General features: G+C 40.6%; 1 protein-coding gene across 6 annotated transcripts in view; it reads left to right on the forward strand.

Moving 5' to 3' along the window:
- The window catches only part of SEMA4D (semaphorin 4D), a 149,339-nt gene that overhangs the window by 79,800 nt on the left and 50,265 nt on the right, over positions 1-19,274 (forward strand). For all 6 annotated transcript variants that reach the window (XR_012244857.1, XM_073632947.1, XM_073632948.1 and 3 more), the window contains 7 exons: positions 857-1,129; positions 5,503-5,648; positions 7,518-7,580; positions 9,212-9,310; positions 9,768-9,861; positions 11,066-11,179; positions 16,114-16,265. Coding sequence is in view for 5 of the 6 variants with exons in the window: in XM_073632947.1 (XP_073489048.1) it covers positions 1,036-1,129; positions 5,503-5,648; positions 7,518-7,580; positions 9,212-9,310; positions 9,768-9,861; positions 11,066-11,179; positions 16,114-16,265 (762 nt within the window). In the remaining variant the exon portion in view is untranslated. The remainder of the gene's footprint in view (positions 1-856; positions 1,130-5,502; positions 5,649-7,517; positions 7,581-9,211; positions 9,311-9,767; positions 9,862-11,065; positions 11,180-16,113; positions 16,266-19,274) is intronic.

A 19,274-nucleotide genomic window follows, 5' to 3' on the forward strand; every position in this document is an offset into this window, starting at 1 on the left:
CTGTAGGTTGCATAGGCGTTTTCAAGCTGCAAAAAAAAACCGAAGCGCGTGCGCTCTGAGGCGTGGCGCTAGAGCTGTAAAAACGCCTGATGCTGGTAAAAAGCTGCTTAACGCCGGATACAGCTGCGTTAAGCCTCGTCAAGTATTTCTCATGCCTCTATTAAAAATCAATGGTTTCCGATGGGAGCCCATTCATTTGAATAGAAGTTGCACCAGAAGTAGGATGATCCCACTTGCGGCGCGGCCTGTGTGCTGAGGATCTTGAAGGGGCACCCCTCAACAAAATGAAGAAAAAAACGCCCCCCCCAGGACGATACCAGACCCATCGGTCTAGTATGGGTTTTAAGGGGAACCCCCATGCCCCAAAAAAAAGGGTCTGGTATGGATCTTGGGGGGGACCCTACACCATTTTTTTTTTTTTTTTTTTTTTTTTATTGTAGCCTGGGGGTTCCCCTTAAAATACATACCAAACCGAAGGGTCTGGTATAGTCTTGGGGGGGAAAACCCCACGCCAGTTTTTTATTTTTTTTTCCATTTTGGCGAGGGGTTCCCTTTCAAGATTCTCAGCACACAAGCTGCGCCACAAGTCAGATCATCATAGGGAACCATTGATTTTGAATAGAGGCAGAGAAACGCTGCTAAAAGCTAGAGCGGCGAAACACGCATTAACGCCAATGCAAAAAGCTACTAAAAGCACGTTTTTACAGCCGCTTTTTCCTGGCGTTGGTAGTGGCTTTGCAGCTCGTTTTTTCTAACGCCCCATGTCCATGAGGCCTCAAGTATATTCCTCTTTGCAGTGCAGTATCAGTGTGTATAGGAAGTGTGTCTGACCAGAACTTCCTATTTTCTTTTTCAGATGATTCATAAAGACAGAAAGCTCTTGCTCAGAGTCACATTTTGTGGAGCTGACCTGACGTTGTTGTTTGGTCTGAATTAACGCTCCATACATGCTTCACATCAGTTTGCTCCCACCTTGGCACAGCTGTTAGATCACATCCTTTGGCATCTGATCCGTTGGATCTGCTTCCACGTAGCATGGCATATGTGTACTCTATGTATACGCTCCTGTGTTTTGTTCTGCCAGCTGCAACATTATTTCCAGAGCCCAGGATCACATGGCAACCAACAGGTAAAAAACTATTGCTAGCACAATTCATTTATAGTTTTTCATTCTACTTACAAACTGTTTCCATCTCTAATTTCCCTTATAATTATTTTTACCTTGATTGCTATATTCTTTATCTCACAATTTCTGTTTGATAATAAAAATTATTTTAGTTTGGCCTCTTTGAATTTCTTGTATACTCTGTTTTAAGCTAACTCCTTTTTTTTTTCATACTATACTTAATGTGTTCTATTCTGCAATGTTTATGCTTATATCAGTCTTAAGTATATTGTAAAAATTGGGTTCTGTCAAGTGCCAAGGCACCTTTTGAGCAGGTTTTTTTTTAAATATATATATATATATATATATATATATATATATATATATATATATTTTATGTATGTATTTTTTCAAAAAGGCATGTTTGACTACTATTTTCATAGTTGCCACTATTTATTTAACCCTGCTTGTAAGTTCTTTACTAAATCAGCCATGAGAAAGATGGTCAGACGCAGTTCCTCTTTCAGCAAAGTTTCTCTGTTGCGTAAAACACTTAAGCCGCATATTTTTCACTTTTTGTAAAAGCTTCTTGTCACTTGAAGTGTTACCAAAGTATACCAGAACACCAGCAGAAGTATAAGCCCGTAAGATCTGATTTAAGGCATACCATAGATGTCGATTTCCCCCATTAACACAGACAGTGTTGATGGGACAATGCCTCCTGTGGAGCTATTGTGTTCTCCTGGCGGGGGGCAGTGGTTTCTGCTGGGAGAACATGGTGATTATTACTAATGGTGTTAGCCACTGGCAATAATTTCATGACAAAAAATCTGATCTGCTGGTTGTACCCAAGTCGATCGATGGATTGGCTTGGGTACAATCAGCCTGACCATAGATGGTCCCTGTTGAGCTGTCTGAGATTGAAACCATCCATGGCCGGTTTAAGTCTGATGGAACTGAAGTCAGTTCATAACAATCATAGCTGAAAGGAACATTTGGGGGATCCACCAATGTTCTCTTCTGATTCAGCAAAGTGAAGTCCGCACACGTCAATTATCTGATGAATAGTTAGAACATCATGTGTACCTCATAGTCACCCGATCCAGAAATTTGGCACTAACACATCACTCCATGCTGTGGCAATACACAGAATCGGCAACTGTACAGCTGGGTTTCCCATTCATATTACTTATACCTTTTATCATATTAACACTACCTAAGGGCTTGCTCACACATTCTTTGATCTCTGAAGAGTGAGCCACATTCGGATTGCTCTTTGGAGAGCATTTGCCAGGCAGTGAGGATGCATTGTGTCGCCACCTCACTGCCTGCTTTAACCACTTGAACCTGGCGCTAGTGTGCAGTGTTCAAGTGGTTAAAGCAGGCAGTGAGGAGGCAACAGAGTGCTGTGGTATGTGTACATCCCCAGCCACTGCCTCTGAAGCTCAAGGGGGATCGTATGGAGGGTGGTAAAAATGTGGCTAACCCCCAGAGTATTACTACGGCCCCTCAACTGCTAGTGCGAACGAGCCCTTAAGGTGTATACCACTGATTTATTATTTATAGCTTATCTAGATGTAATTAATACCAAAAAATGTAAGTGCAAAAAGGTAAAGGCTTGACTGTATAAAAATGTCTGTCTCAATATAGAAGTTATTTTCTTAGGTTTTTAATTTTATTTTCCATTAGAGAAGTTATTGACTTTTTCTTTATATACATCGAGGAAATAATGGGTTGCTAAAAAAACATTGCAAATGTTAGTTCCTTGTTCTAGAGAAAGAATGACCTCAGACAAACCTGTTAGCAGAATACTAATGCATCCCGGGAAGTGGTGTAACTATTTTCAAGTCAAAACTTCAACTCTGGTGATGAAAATAAATGACACCTGCACCTACCAAAACCAGTGTGATCCCTGTATAATACCTCACCAATAATAATTTTAAAATTGGCAGTGCTTTCAAATACTTCCCAAAATCAAAACCAGGATAAAAAGCGCATATTATACAAATTTACAAAAAAAAAAAAGGAAAATAAAAAAGAGAAATTGCAAATTGGGCAAAAATGAAAGTCTCGATTCTGTGCAAAACGATAAATAATAATGTGCAGAAGTATTAATAAATGCAGTCTGTTAAGCTTTTCTGTGCAGATCCAAAGGAAATACCTGTTAAGACTCCAAATCTTCTACTGTGTCACCATCTACTCCAGAATTTAAAAGTGCTCTAAAAAGTGAACATGCATCCAATAAACATGCATATACTGTGCAAGCACCCCAGTGAAGTCAATCACTCATTGAATTGATTTGACCTTCTAACCGGAAAAAGGTCTTTCAATACTTTAAACTTCTACCATTCAGAACCTCTCCGCATCCACTTGGATCAAACCAACTCCAGATATACTACACAAGTATCTTCCTCTCACTCGCCAATGTAATGAAAATCAGACCAGATAAAAACTCCTCGCTTAAAAACCATTAACATCGCTTTATTCATAAAAAGGGTCACAATGAATGTGAGTGTATTTGTGAACCTTTTTATGAATAAAGTGATTTTAATGGTTTTACGCAAGTTTTTTTTTTCTGATCTGATTTTTATGGCATTGGTGAGTGGGAGGAAGATACTGGAGTTGGTTTGATCCGCCTGGATGTGGAGAGGCTCTGAATGGTAGACTAAGTTTAAAGCGTTGACAGACTCTTCTCTTGTTAGAAGGTCATATCAATTTGACGAGTAATTGAATTCACTGGGGTGCTTGCATGATATGCATGCTCACTTTGTGAAGCACTTTAGAATTCTGGAGTAGATAACCAGATGTGTGCTCTCCATCTTTACCCAAAACTGAATTTAAGGCGAGTCCTACATTGGTTGGTGTAATCTTCCCTGCCGGCTATTGTGAGCCTGGTGGTGCCAACAGGGCCGCCCACAGCTAGAATTTCGACTGGTTCACCAGGAATCTGCCAGAATTCAAACCGTGTATGACTAATAATAGGCTTTAAACCCCTAACGTACCATGGTATGTTTTATAAGAGTCCTAGTATTCATTAGGGTTAAAAAAAAAGCTCACGGCTGCTGCTGTATATTTTTTAATTTTTTTTTTTTTTTTAATTTTTAGCCAGCTCCTTGCTTTCATGTCAAAGTGATCCAAGTGGCTGTAGAGCCAGTACAGTGAAGTTCCATTCTGTCCCGTTCCCCAGCCTCTTTTTTGTTGGGAACCTGTAAAGCATTGCACCCGTGATTAGCAAATCATGGGTTTAATGACACAGTCCTCTTGTGTAGCTGTCTGCCTATACCTCCAATACGAGCAAGCAGTTAACACTCAGAAAGGAAGAATCAATGAGCTACCACAGCGCTCATCAGTGCCCTGGTACTGTAGTTAATTGAGAACTACAAGCAGACAGCTGCAAAGGCTGTAGTTTTCCCATTCACATAACACTGTGAATGGATGGCATGGCTGGAGAGAGCCCCGCATAACTGCATTTTTTTTTTTTTTTTTTTTAAGATTGTAACAGTGAGCAGGGGGAGAAGATCCTTCGCTCGCTGTGAAAACTGACGGTGGCCGGTGCATTTATAACAGCCTAAATATGGATGTAACATGTTACAAAAGGTTAAATTATCCTTTAAAAGAACCTGCCACATGCAATGCTATTTCCCTTTATGATAGCAAAAGTTGAATGAAAAAAATAGTGTTAAAATAAATACAAATAAAACTTTAAGAGCAACCGGTCAGCCCGCACACACTCACATAGAAACCCATAAGTAGGGTGCACACAAAAGCATGCATGTAAACCGTGATTGTGCCACACATGCTAGGTATCACTTGTGAATGGTGGAGTGAATAATTCTTTGGCCATCATTCACTGTTTACTCTAAACTGACGACCCATCTTTTGAAATGTCCCTTATGGGCAATTTTGGGTACCGTCGTGTTTTCCCATTTCCTGGGTATGCGCAATTTTTGCACAATGCGCAAAAAATGGGTAATATACTGTGTTTAGATGGACTAAAATTCGATTTAGTTTATCCTTTCCTGAAAATATAAGCATAGACCATGTCATTTTCTTGCATAAAAATGCAGATTTTAACGTGTGCAAATAATTAAATATCACTATGGTAGAAAAGTGGGAAAGCAAGTGCAGTAGCCTGTAGCAGCTATTAGGCTTTCAGTTAACTATTCAGATCAATGAGAAATCCAATTCCTCTAATCCCTTGATTCTGCATTAGATGTGCCACCCTACATGTTACTATGAGACATGCTTGTGTTTGAAGCAAATTACTGGATTGTGGACATTCTACAGTCATTTTCATATTTGTTTTTGTATGCCAGTGAAATCTAGATGAAGGTATGGTATGATTGGGTTGTATAAGTTATGTAGCGTACAACCTTACTGTTTTTTCTTTTTTGCAGAAGTTAGTTTAACTAGTTTCAAGGAGCAAGAAGTTTATAATTACTCCACATTATTACTAAGTGAAGACAAGGATGTTTTATATATTGGAGCGCGGGAAGTCATATTTGCAGTAAATTCGTTGGATATTTCAGAGAAGAAACACGAGGTGAGCAATTGTTTTTGCATCAGCCGATACTGCAGTTCAAGTTATAAACTATCTTACGGAATACCTTTCTTGTGGGTTATGCTTGTGTGGTAGAATGTATAAATATAATATGTAGAAAAAAAAATCCCCCTCCTAATACCTAATTTAATGTGTTAACTTTGCTGAAAGGAAGCATACACGTACTGTTGCAGGTTTTACAAAAAACTATCAAAGAAGATAAGCGGATAAGAAAACACTTTCCATAAATAATTTAGCTGTGTTCTGAACACATCTGTATAATTTATGGATTCTTGTACAGCACACAACTGTATTCCCTTGACATATAGGCACGTGAATGGTCTTGTCAGAAGGTACCTGTACCTTGTAGTGCAGTAGAGCTTAATGAGATTGTGCTTTGGAGAGAGTTACAAGAATTTAAAGATAGACTGGGATACTGAATTAGGTGAGAACATTATAAATCTTCATCTTTTATTAAAGTCAAATTCTGGACTAGTAATAAGCTATAATAATAACCTTCGATGGATGAAAATATTTTTAAACCGCTCATCACTATCCGTTCACTGGATGTAATTGTCATAAATAACATTTTATATTTCCACTCCATTGGTTAAATGCTCCCAGCAGATCATTTTGCAATGTTTTCCACACAGGACTTAAATTGTTTGCACTGGATCTACAAGTACCACCATTTTTACTGTGGTTAAATCTGCAGATTTGTTGGTGCAATTTAAGGATTAGAGTTGAGAAACTCCCATAAAATGAAATTTGGTCTCTTAAAGGCAAAGTTCACCTTTTGCAAAACAAATTATAAATCTACCCAAAATGGAAGGAAAAATGTGCATTTATTATTTTTTTGCAAAAAAACAGCAGTTGCATTGCAACCACAATCAGTGGATCACAGGTGCATTGCACAGGCTCCTGTAGACTCTGCAGCTGCTGGTCCACTGGTCACCACATTTGTGTTACATTTGAGAACTGCAAGTCCCTCTGGCACACAGTACAGAGTTCAGGGGTGCACTATGTACAGAGAGCAGGGTTCAGGGGTGTCCTATGCACATAGTGAACAGGATACACTACAAATAGAGGACAGTGTTCAGGGGTGCGCTGTGTACAGAGTGCAGGGTTGAGGAGTGTGCTACATAGAGAGGACAGGGTTTAGGGGTGTGCAAGGCACAGTGTGTAGGGTTCCACTCTTTTACAGGCTGTGCACACTCCATTTCCATCACTCCTTGGCTCTGGCCTCTGCACCACTCTCCCCCACCCCCACCTCTGCACATATCTCCCTCCACAGTCCTAATCTTCCTCCTGCCAAAGCTTACACACATCTCACTTACCTGGCCCGGCTCTAGTGCCTCCTGGCAGTGTAGGCGGATCCACCTCTCTCTTACTTGCAGGGAGATCATTGGTTGGCACCTGTGCCACTGGGCACAGATGGGAATCCCAGTGCAGTGTGAGGCCCCATCCCACACTGCACCTGCAACTCCCTTGTCCCTGCCGTGAGTGTAGGTCAGACAGGGATCGGTGAGAGTCGCTGAGAAGAAATCTGTTCTTCTATACACAGAAGGCTTCTGTGTTTACAAGTAACAGCGGTGAGTGGGGAACGCCAGAGGTGGCGGAGCAGAGTTCTGCCATATTCCAGCTGAAAAAAAACCTAGGTGCTAGGGCCACATGAAATAGCCTGGTGGGGCCCAGCTTTGGGCCATGGGCCTTGTGTTTGACACATGTGACCTAGTTGATGACTGCATAAGGTTAAAGGATTTTGCACATTTATATTAGGTTTAACTTTGTATATTCATATATTTAGCATGGCTGTTGCAGCTTCCACTAATTGAAAAAGCTAATTGAATAACATTAACCCTTTCATTCCAGGCTTACTGGAAAGCCACTGAAGAGAAGAGCAAAGAGTGTGTAAGGAAAGGCAAATCCAAACAGGTACCTAAGCATTTGACTTTGATGTATAATTATCTACAAGTGTTTGTAGTATTTACAATTTCCATGACCCTTCAAAGGTGTGATTTTCTGGTGTTACTAAAATGAACGTGTAAAGCCTTTGCTTTTAGGGTTAGTGTCTGTATTTATCATACAGCGGGCAGAGATTTTTCATTTTTGTTTTCACAAATGTAGAACTGTCATCCAGCCCACAAGTCACAGTGCTGTCTTTTCTCCTACTGTCATTGTACTGTTATAAACACATTGTGGGACCAAACCATTAGATTCAAATTTTCATACTCCAGATGTCACTTTACAAGTCATGTTTTGATTAGTGGCTCTATTGCATTACAGGTCTTTGAGATCATGTTTGATAAAAAAAAGGCCCAGAAAATTACCCTTTGTGCTTTTGAAATGCTAGTTGTTATGCTGAAAGTTTGGCTTAAATACTTTCTGTGTTAATGGCTAGGAATAAGCATGCATATCGGGAAAGTTGGAGCAAAGTCAGAAACCTTAAATCTGGGAATTGAGTAAAATGTATCCTTGCAGTTAAACCCCCCGACACACTGTAATGGTTAACTGCTCATTCTGTCTAGGGGTGCCATAATTGGCAGTAATACCTTAATACTTGGCTGAAAGGGATTTTACACTGGCGGGCTCCACCAGCAGATCCGCCGAGGAATCTCTCCGCTGATCCCTGCTGAGCAGGCAGATGACAGGTCCGAATTTTGATGACACGGACACAGCCCACTTTCCTCTATGGGAGGGGGGAGGGTTAGATGTAAATGGACTGCCTGTCCGTTAACATCAACTGTCCTCCGATCCGCCAGTCAGATTGTGAACAGATCCCCCATCTGTCTGTTTTTAGCGGATAGGATCGGATGTCAGTGGGTGTAAATGAACACCTGTCTGTTTACACCCTCCCCTTCATAAAGGGCAATGGATGGTCTAAAAGGGGTCCGCCTAAAAAACTGACTGGAGGACCTAGTCGGTTCACACAGGCTCACCACTATGCATGTGATTGGTCCTGTGCTACCTCCTCTCTAAGGTGCTCTAGGCCGCGGTTGCACTCCCCCCTTCTTTGTGTACTATGCACTGTTAATCGCCCTGCATTGTATGTGATGATGCTGAAGGACTGAACAGAGCTTCGGGGGAGAAGAGGAGAGTGCCAGAGTTTGGTTTAAGGTAGGTAATAATGCTTTTTACGGTACCCCCTTTACTTGATGAACATTTAACCCTTGCAGTGTGGGGGCCCCATTGCAGGTTCAGCTTTAATCTACTTATTGCATAGTCTGCATACAACTTGTTAAAGAAGGAGAAGCAACATGACAACCAGGCAATTAGCATTTTCTGAATGAGACCTTCTCCTTGTTTTCTCAGAAATGGTTTCTTTTCTGAACAGTGTTTTATAGCCACATTTTAATGTATTTCATGTGCACTTTTTTCTTGTACTTTGAAATTGTATGTCTGTAAATAATTTACATTCTTTAGATTTAGGTTTCATATATGTTATTTGTATACCCCCAATCTATGTTCCCAAGCACTTGTTTCTTGCAATGCCAATTTCTGTGTGTATTGGCTTAAACATTTCACTTATTTCAATAATAACATATTGCTTGTTTGCTTTATTACAGACCGAATGCCTGAACTACATTAGAGTGCTGCAGCCACTCAACGAAAACACTCTGTATGTGTGTGGTACCAATGCATTTCATCCCTCCTGTGATATCCTTGTAAGTTCTGCTATGATGCTTTTTTTAATGAGTTTGCCAATACCATGTTAGTGAGTATGATGTGCAAACTGGGTCAGGCAAGGTTAGTAGAAGAGGAGACCCTTAGCTTTATTCTGAAAAATCAAAAAATAAACTAGTTATGGGCTCAAGACCAGGGAACCTAGGTACCTAGTTCTGTGATGATTTGGTCTTGAGCCAATACCTATTTTTTTTTTTTTTTATTTACATTTTTCACGACTGCTTGCTAGGGGATCCCAACCATACTAGACTTGCATGATGGCCCATGTCTTGGAGCTGAGTGATTATGGGACCTGGAGGGAGTTTTTGTAAGTTTTTAGCTTTATTCTGAGTTGTGTACTTTTTTAATTCATTACATGGCCCAGTATAACTATCAAACAGTAGAGAGCTGAGATGTTCACTTACGGGTATGTCACAGAAGGCATCTTTGTTTTTTCAGGACCTTAGTAGCTTTCGGCTGGTAGGCAAAAATGAAGATGGCAAAGGACGATGTCCTTTTGATCCTGCGCAGAGTTACACTTCAGTGATGGTTGGTAAGTCAATGATTATCAGAACAAAACACTAGAATAAGTAAGGATAAGGAAGGTAATGTGTGCCGGAGTTTGTTGATTCAAATCGTACAGAAGAGGTTATCAGACGAGACATTATTTAGAGCACGTGGGCAAATAAATCAACCGTTATGACATCAGAATGATTACCAGAGCTGTATTTCAATTAAGTGCCCTGCGGGTCATTTTTACTGCATCATCTCTTACCATTGAATTTTGCGGGCTCAGTTCAGTCATCATTCATTTTTAGAAGAGTAGTCTACGTGTAATGAATTGTAAATGTGTTATTAATTCACCTCTACAGGATGTAAACTTCTGTTTGTCAGAGGTTTATTTATAGCATGGTATTCAGAAGGGCCGGCCTGAGATTTAGTGCATACAGTAGTGCAAGAAAACAGTTAGACCATCCTGACACATGTAGGAAATTGTAGCAGCATTTTGCGGAATACATAAAATAAATATATATAAATATTTTAGTATTTCCTAACTGTGCTTTCATTTTTACCAACCACCTGCCTACACTTCTTAAAAAAAAAAAACCAAAACTGTTTTCTCATCTAACTATTTTCCATTACCTGGAGTAGCAACTTCCACTTGTGAATATATATATATATATATATATATATATATATATATATATTTTTTTTTTTTTTTAAAGTAGAAAAGAAAAGGACATTTTATAGTAGACTGTGACCAGTGATGTATCTATCATCTTCTGGGTTATCCTGTCTTAGAGTAAGGCAGGCCATGGATTATGCAATATTCTTTTCTTGCACCCCTGGTGGAAGGAAAGAAAATTGCCCGATTCCCCAATCAACACAGTCATTGTTGATGGTGGAATCCCTCCCGCAGGGCTGTTGTGTTTTGCCAGCGGGGAGCCTTCCCTGCCGGCAGGACACAGTGATTATTTTTGCCAACTATTGCCAGTAGCACTAATCTTTCGGGAAAACCCAACAGGCTATTTGTACAGTTGATCGATAGATTGACTTGTGTACAACCAGGGTACCCATACTTGGATCAAAATTTGGCTGGTCCCTGCTGAACCGGACGAATTTCGATGCATATATAGCTGGAGTGAGGTATACAGACCTTTTGGTGACCTCTACATGTTGTTGTTTAGCCTGTAGTGCTTGTGTTTTAAAGATGCATTGATCTTTCTTTTTTTTTTTTTTTTTTTTTTTTACAAAAGATGGGGAACTATATTCTGGCACCTCTTTTACCTTTCTGGGCAGCGAACCAATCATATGCAGACACTCCCAACAGGGTCTACTTAGAACAGAGTATGCTGTACCTTGGCTTAATGGTGAGTTACTGAGATATTCTGTTACCGTTTAAGTTGTTTGTTAAAGTCTTGCTTTCAAGTTATTATCTCACATACTTGAATTGTTCATAATGGCATAATGCAAAGGAATACTTACCTTTCCTGCGGTCGCTTCGCCAAATACTGTTCCACTGCAAACTAACCCAATGCTGCTGCTTTTTTTTTTTTTCAACACTTTCAGAATTGGTGACCTCCACTGTCGCTCAGTGGTTCTTTCTATTGATCTTCGCATTACTACTGTATTCTGCAATGAGTGGAAGTCAGCAGGAGGAACCACTGAGCGCTGCTACTGCTCTGATATTTCTTTTAATAACCCATAGCACTCTGGGGATTCTTTGTCACACATGTAATGTTTGTTTGCAAAATAAATATTAAATACATGCTATACAAGGTCTCAAAGTAGTGATGTAGAGATAGCCTTGCTGAGAGACTAAACTGTCTTACATGCTTAAGTTTGTGTGGGTATTTTTTTTACAGCATGGTGGTTGACAGTTGACCTAACTAGGTCAGATTTTAGGCATGTCTGATTTGCTGGTCTGTGGGGTGAATAGGAAGAGCTTTAAAATTGGCCAAGGGTTTCTGCCACACATCTGTGTGCCTGATTTCAACTACTTAAGTATAAAATCATTCTTTCATGCCAGGTTTAACTGAAATTATTCCCACAACAAAAACCGCAAAAACTGCAGGGAAATGTTTGAGCAAGACCACATGCAGGTGCACTGTTCATGCCAAGTCATATGAATGTGAATAATATCAATCAAACCGTGGGGTTAGCAGTGGCGTTCCTGACACAAAATGCACGTCCTCACCATAAAACTCTTATTACTATCTTAAAGATGTTTATATAAATACATTTTCCCTGTCTATCCCTATAGCTAAATCTAAGAACACCATGCTACAAAACATAATGATATAGGAGGCAGCTAAACACCAGTTTGCATCCAACCACCTGTGCAAATGCAATGAATACGTTCTACTTTCAAGAGTGCAGCGCTCTCCTTCAATACGTTAAGTGCATAGATATATATGTAAAGTGCTCTTGCCTCTTACATATATGACACTATGCTAAGAGGTGTGGACTGGATTTGATCTGTCAGTGAAAGCAGTGACACTTTTACACTGCAAAGGCGCATACTGACCTCCTTTAGGTAGTGGGGTCCACCCAAGCAAGTGAGAAGACACCCTTAAGTGGGGTGAAGCGCACCATGGTGAACAAAGGTCAATAAACACAGGATTGTTTTTGGTGTATGGGATTGCACGATTCACAGATATTGTACATACAGCGAGGGAAAAATATTTGATCCCCTGCTGATTTTGTAAGTTTGCCCACTGACAAAGAAATGATCTGTCTATAATTTTAATGGTAGTTTTTTTTTTCTAACAGTGAGAGACAGAATAACAACAAAAATATCCAGAAAAACGCATTATAAAAAGTTATAAATTGATTTGCATTTTAATGAGTGAAATAAGTATTTAATCCCCTATTAATACGTAAGATTTCTGTCTCCCAGGTGTCTTCTTTACAGGTAACAAGCTGAGATCAGGAGCACTCTCTTAAAGGGAGTGCTCCTAATCTCAGCTTGACACCTGTCCACAGAAGCAATCAATCAGATTCCAATCTCTCCACCATGGCCCGACCAAAGAGCTATCCAAGATTGTAGACCTACACAAGGTCTCAGGGACAAGATTGTAGACCTACACAAGGCTGGAATGGGCTACAAGATCATCGCCAAGCAGCTTGGTGAGAGGGTGACAACAGTTGGTGCAATTATTCGCAAATGGAAGAAACACAAAATGACTGTCAATCTCCCTTGGTCTGTGCCTCCATGCAAGTTCTCACCTCGTGGAGTTTCAATGATCATGAGGACGGGGAGGAATCGGATCAGAACTACATGGGAGAATCTTGTCAATGATCTCAAGGCAGCTGGAACCATAGTCGTCAAGAAAACAATTGGTAACACACTACGCCGTGAAGGACTGAAGTCGTGCAGGGCCTGTAAGGTCCCCTTGCTCCTCAAGAAAGCACATGTACAGGCCTGTCTGAAGTTCTCTGAATCATTCAGATGTTCATTAGAAATATGGGTGGAAGTTTTGTGGTCAGATGAGACCAAAATCGAGCTCTTTGGCATCAACTCAACTCACCGTGTTTGTAGGAGGAGAAATGCTTCCTATGACCCCAAGAACACCAATCCCACCGTCAAACACGGAGGTGGAAACATGCTTTGGGGGTGTTTTTCTGCTAAGGGGACAGGACAACTTCATCCCATTAAAGGGACGATGAACAGGGCCATGTACCTTCAAATCTTGGGTGAGAACCTCCTTCCCTCAGCCAGGGCATTGAAAATGGGTTGTGGATGGGTCTTCTAGCATGACAATGACCCAAAACACACGGCCAAGCAACCAAGGAGTGGCTCAAGAAGAAGCCCATTAAGGTCCTGGCCTAGCCAGTCTCTAGACCTTAATTCCATAGAAAATATGTGGAGGGAGCTGAAGGTTCAAGTTACCAAATGTCAACCTGAAACCTTAATGACTTAGAGAGGATCTGCAAAGAGGAGTCAGACGAAATCCATCCTGAGATGTGTGAAAACCTGGTGGCCAACTACATAAAACGTCTGTCCTCTGTGATCGCCAACAAGGGTTTTGCCGTCAAATACTAAGTCAAGGGGTCAAATACTTATTTCACTCATTAAAATGTAAATCAACTTATAACTTTTTTTGAAATTCATTTTTCTGGATATTTTGTTGTTATTTTGTCTCTCGCTGTTAAAATTATTGACTGATCATTTCTTTGTCAGTGGGCAAACCTACAAAATAATCAGGAGATCAAATACCTTTTTCCCTCACTGTATATATCTTTATGGACTGGCACTAAAAGATGGACTCACTTTTTGATAAATTAATATATATATTTGTGTATACAATAGTTCCTGTATTTTATTTTAATAATATTATTTTTATGATCACTGGTGAACTTTATATATTAATCTATGCACTTAAAGAAGTTGTAAACCTCTGAAAAAAATACCCCCCCCCCAAAAAAAAAAAAACCTGCAAGGCATCGCATACTAGCTAATTATGAAATACTTACCTTAAAACTAAGCTGTTGTAGTGGTCCCCACATACCGTTGTCACGGCCGACATCTTTCCTGGAGCGTCTTCCAGGTTTGCGGGCTCTGGCGCTGTGATTGGCCGGAGCTGCGATGACGTCACTACCACGCATGCACACGGGAGCAGCCGTTCACAGCATGGGCTCAGAAGGAACACCACCCGTGGGCCGTTCCTTTAGAGAGCATGCACCAGTGATGTCACTGGCTGCATGCACTGGAAATATTCCCTAAACTGTACACGTTTAAACTGTTTCAATACCTATAGGTAAGCCTTATTATAGGCTTACCTATAGGTAGAAGTTTGCAGAGGAAGTTTGCTTCCTCTCTCACATATTGAAGGAGAACGCTGCACCCTTGAAGGTAGACTAACTTAAAGAGGTTGTAAACCTCTGTTTAAAGAAAAAAAAAAAACCTGCAAGACAAAGGCATAATAATCTAGTATGTTTCACATACTAGCTCATTATGAAATACTTACCTTAGAACGATGCCCTGCAGTGCGACCCGCACTCCGCTCCCACGGCTGATATCTTTCACCAGTTACTTACGTGTTTGCGGGCTCCGGTACTGTGATTGGCCGGAGCCGCGATGACATCACTCCTGTGCGTGCATGTGGGTGGCGCCTGTCACGGCACAGGTGCTGAAGAAACGGCACGAGGGGGCCATTTCTTCAGTGTGCATGCGCCAATGACGTTGGCAGCAGCACATATACTGAATATCTCCTAAACTGCAAGTTTAGGCCATATTTACAGTACCTACAGGTAAGCCTTATTATAGATTTACCTGTTGGTACAAGTGGTGTACAGAGTTTACAACCACTTTAAAGATGTTTTACGGCAGGAGATGAAAAGCGTACTTAGGTTTGAATGCAGATTTTTTTTTTTTTTAAATGTTATATTATTAATATTAGTGTTTTTTTTTTTGTTTTTTTTTTGTAGTTGTAGAGTAGAAAAAGGTTTGATTTTTTTTTGTCAAGTTTTTATTGCTATCTGTGAGATTCACCCCTCTTTTTGTCCAGTGACCATTGTCACACAAACAGAAAGTAATAAGAAATCCTAAATTTCAGAGCATTCCTTGAAGAAAAATCATTCAATGGAGAGACACTTGTTCCTGTGACAACTCTCTGAGATGGGAATTCTGTTCACTTTGGAGAGATTTCCTCTTGTTTCCTGTTGTGTCTTTAGGACAGGAAGTAAAGGGAAATCAAACAGGAGCTCAGTGTTAGACCTGCACAGAGACTTTCTGGTTCTGTGCAAGCATTAATTGCAAATGCCTGATGATCTTTTCTTTTACATTTCCAACAGACATGGAGCATATGACATATCTCCCCATTTTCAGTGTTCTGTAGTGATTCTGCTGAACACCCACAACTGACAAATAACCTATAATTCCCCAGCAGACACACACTGAAATACATGCTGTTCCTGCGAGCCTCAGTAGTCTGATGCTACAGTCAAATACCCTTTTGTGCTCCATGTGGACTGAAATATCCCACAAACCTCCTTTTCACAGACATCCACAGAAATCACATACTATTCATTATTTAATCTACATTTAATGTTCAATACATTATTTAATGCACCAACATTCAAACACAGTTTTCACAACCCCTACATTGGATGCCCTCCAAATCAGCTGTGACATTTTCATTTAAAGGCTTTTTATGTATTGTTTACAAGTTCTGGTATTGTTGGTGTAATGTATGTATATATTTGAAACATTTTTTCTATCGTGGAACCATTTTTCAACAAACGGAAAAGGTGATGTTCTGAATCAGTGAACTAATAAGTGCATTTCCTTCCTTGTTTTTAGAGCCTAAGTTTGTGTATTCAGATGTGATTAGAGCACCTCCGAATAACCCAGATGGAGATGATGACAAAGTCTATTTCTTCTTCACTGAAGTGTCTGTCGAGTATGAATTTTTTACCAAGCTTCTAATTCCCAGAATAGCCAGAGTATGCAAGGTAGGTCAGCAGTCATTCTGCCTTATAAACTGCTTCAGTGATTTATCTTTGCTTGTTTTCTGTGTTGTGTTTTTCATATTAGCTTCATTCTTGAACAATTAACTTTTGTCTGGATCTGATACATATTACCCACTTCTCAACCGTGCTATAGCCAAAAGACGGCTACAGCGTGGTCCTCCAGTTCTGGGAGGGCGTCCATGGAGGTCCTCCCAGAAACACGCCCCCGTGCCCCCTATGTTTCCTATAAAGCCTATCAGTGCCACCTCATCGGTGCCCATCTGTGCACCCTATCACTGCTTATCGGTGCAGCCTCATCAGCGAAGGAGAAAAATCACTTATTTGCAAAATTTTATAACCGAAACTAAGAAAATTTTTTTTTTTTTTTTTTAAATTTTCAGTCTTTTTTTTTTTTTTTGTTTAGCAAAGAAATAAAAGAAAACAGAGGTTTTTAAATACCACCAAATTTTTTTCTATCTGTCTCAAAAAAATGATAAAAATGTCATATTGGTACAGTGTTGCATGACCGTGCAATTGTCATTCAAAATGTGACAGCACTGAAAGCATGTAATGCAGTGTGATGTGCATTGCATTACAGTCAGTGGAGCACAGGGGAGACATTAATGTGATTTAATGTGTTTAACTGAAATTTTGCGTTTCCTAGACCTTTGCAATAATATCGTTTAGTACTACCACTATTTTATTTTCTAGGGTTTCTGCTTGCAGAAAATATATAATGTTTGGGAGTTTTATGTAATCTTCAGGCCTAAAATGTTTTAAAAAAACACGCAAAAACGGCTCTGGCAGCGAAAGGGTTAAAGGAGACCTTCACCTTCGGGAACATGTTACATGTTTCACCCATAAGATTTGTTAGTTAGAGGGAGTCCACCTAAAAAATAAAAAAATTATTAAAAGCCAGCAGCTACAAATACTGCAGCTGCTGAATTTTAATACCTGTCCTGGAGTCCAGCGATGTCGGCAGCCAAGGCCGATCAATCTCTCAGCTGCTGCCGCCTCCATTCTCTGTGAGGGAATCAGGAAGTGAAGCGTTGCGGCTTCACTTCACGGTTCCCTACTGTGCATGCGCTAGTCGCGCTGCGCGTCCTAAGTGGTCCCTGCTATCTCCTGGGACCTGTGTGTTTCCCAGGAGACAGCGGGGGGGGGGTGCGGGAAGGGGCGTGACTCCCGCGGGAGTCTATTCCAGGAAGTGGGTGCAAATAGCTCTGGTACTCTAGTAGACAGGTATCTGCACCCCCCTCCCCCCTGAAAGGTGCCAATTGTGGCACCGGAGGGGGGGGGGGGGGGGGGGGGAGTCAGATGAGTGGGTGGAACTCCACTTTAAAAATAAAAAACTGGCTCCTAACTTTTAGCTGGCTCCTAGATTCAAAGCTAATTTGTCAAGCCCTATGTTACACAAAAGGTTCAATCCTGTTGCCCTGGTTTGGAAGGACAGGAACCTAAAAACTGCCCATCCACCTCATCCGTGATTTTTGTCCTACCTCAAGTACCTGTTGGAGAAACATCGCCCACCCCTTTAATTACATTATATATATTGCTCCATTGGCTAGGCAACATCCGTTTGCTGACTGCCCAGAGAATGGGGGGACAGTGGGAAACCGCATCCCTTTTGGTGGTTTGTGTGTTTTTAAAGTGTAGACCGCTATATAAAAAAAAAAAAACTATACCAATTACATAAGCGTTAAATAACCAAAGTATACTCAAAATGATTACCTCTGTTTTGCACTAACCTTTTGTAATCCTTTGCACATTAACACCAACACCGGGTGCAGCACTGTATGCCAGTTTGGCATTACTAAATTGCACAGTGTGTCTGAAGCTAACAAAAGTAGCTTACTAATTGGAAGATTAGGCAAAGATTAAGCAAAGTGACTTCATCAGTAAGTTGCTGCTCATTTTCTATCCAATTACAGTCTCAACTAAGCTGTATTGCTTTGACAGTAAAGAAGAAAAAAATAGCCAGGAACTGGATATGTGCCTGGTGGGGATGTCACACCATAGCAGACTATCAGCAAGTTTGTTTTCTTATACCGGGAAAATCATCCTTTCTTTCTCGGCCATTGAGGGACAGAGCTTTATAGATATTAAGCAACCAAGGTTTATACCACTGCCTACAGGAGAAAAGGACACTAGGCACATAGAAGCTTAATGTTCACTCCCTAGAGACTATAGTAACCTACCTTGGAAGAATTGGTAGATTTTTCTGCTATCCCCAACTACTAGTGAATTCATGCCAAACATTGAAAATCCTGGAAGTCTTTCCAGTTAGCAAATGAGCAGAGAATTTTAAATGTAATATTCTGTTACTCTCACTACTCAGCCCTGCTGTCAGCAATGACCCCTATCTGAGACAACTTGCACCTATGAATCCACCATTTTCTTTTAAGCGGTTTCAGATTCAGCTGCAGCAGGAGGGAAGGGGGGCAGGTCGGTACTCAAAATTTCAGTTAGATAGAAACATTGAAAAAGTGCTACAATATATATTTTTTTATTATTATACAGGATTTATAAAGCACCAACAGTTTGCGCAGTGCTTTACAACACAAGGGCAGGCAGTACAGTTACAATACAATTCAATACAGTAAGAACCAGAGGGCCCTGCTCGTTGGAGCTTACAATCTAGGATGTACTTTGTCCCATAGGAGACAGAAATGTAAAATAAAAATTGCTTTAAAGTGCTGTGGCAGTCTGCCATGAGGCCTTCTCTTGAGAAAAATCTAAAAAGAACAATTTTTTATTTTATATTTTTAGTTATGCTATGTGAATAGGAACACACAAAACCATATAGTGGGAATGTCTCATGGAATCAGACTGCAAAAGTGAATGTTCACTTTAACCCTTTCACTGCCAGGTCCGTATGTTGTACAGACTTGACATGTGTGGGGGGGGTTTACACACATTCCTGGTAGCTGCAGCCCTCTCCATGCGTCCTGGGCTCTGCCTGCCCATCTGCATGCCCAGGACTGGCATAGTGGGTGCTGCTGAGTAGAGGGG

Source organism: Aquarana catesbeiana, linkage group LG01, assembly GCF_042186555.1.
Source record: "Aquarana catesbeiana isolate 2022-GZ linkage group LG01, ASM4218655v1, whole genome shotgun sequence".
Taxonomy (NCBI): domain Eukaryota; kingdom Metazoa; phylum Chordata; class Amphibia; order Anura; family Ranidae; genus Aquarana; species Aquarana catesbeiana.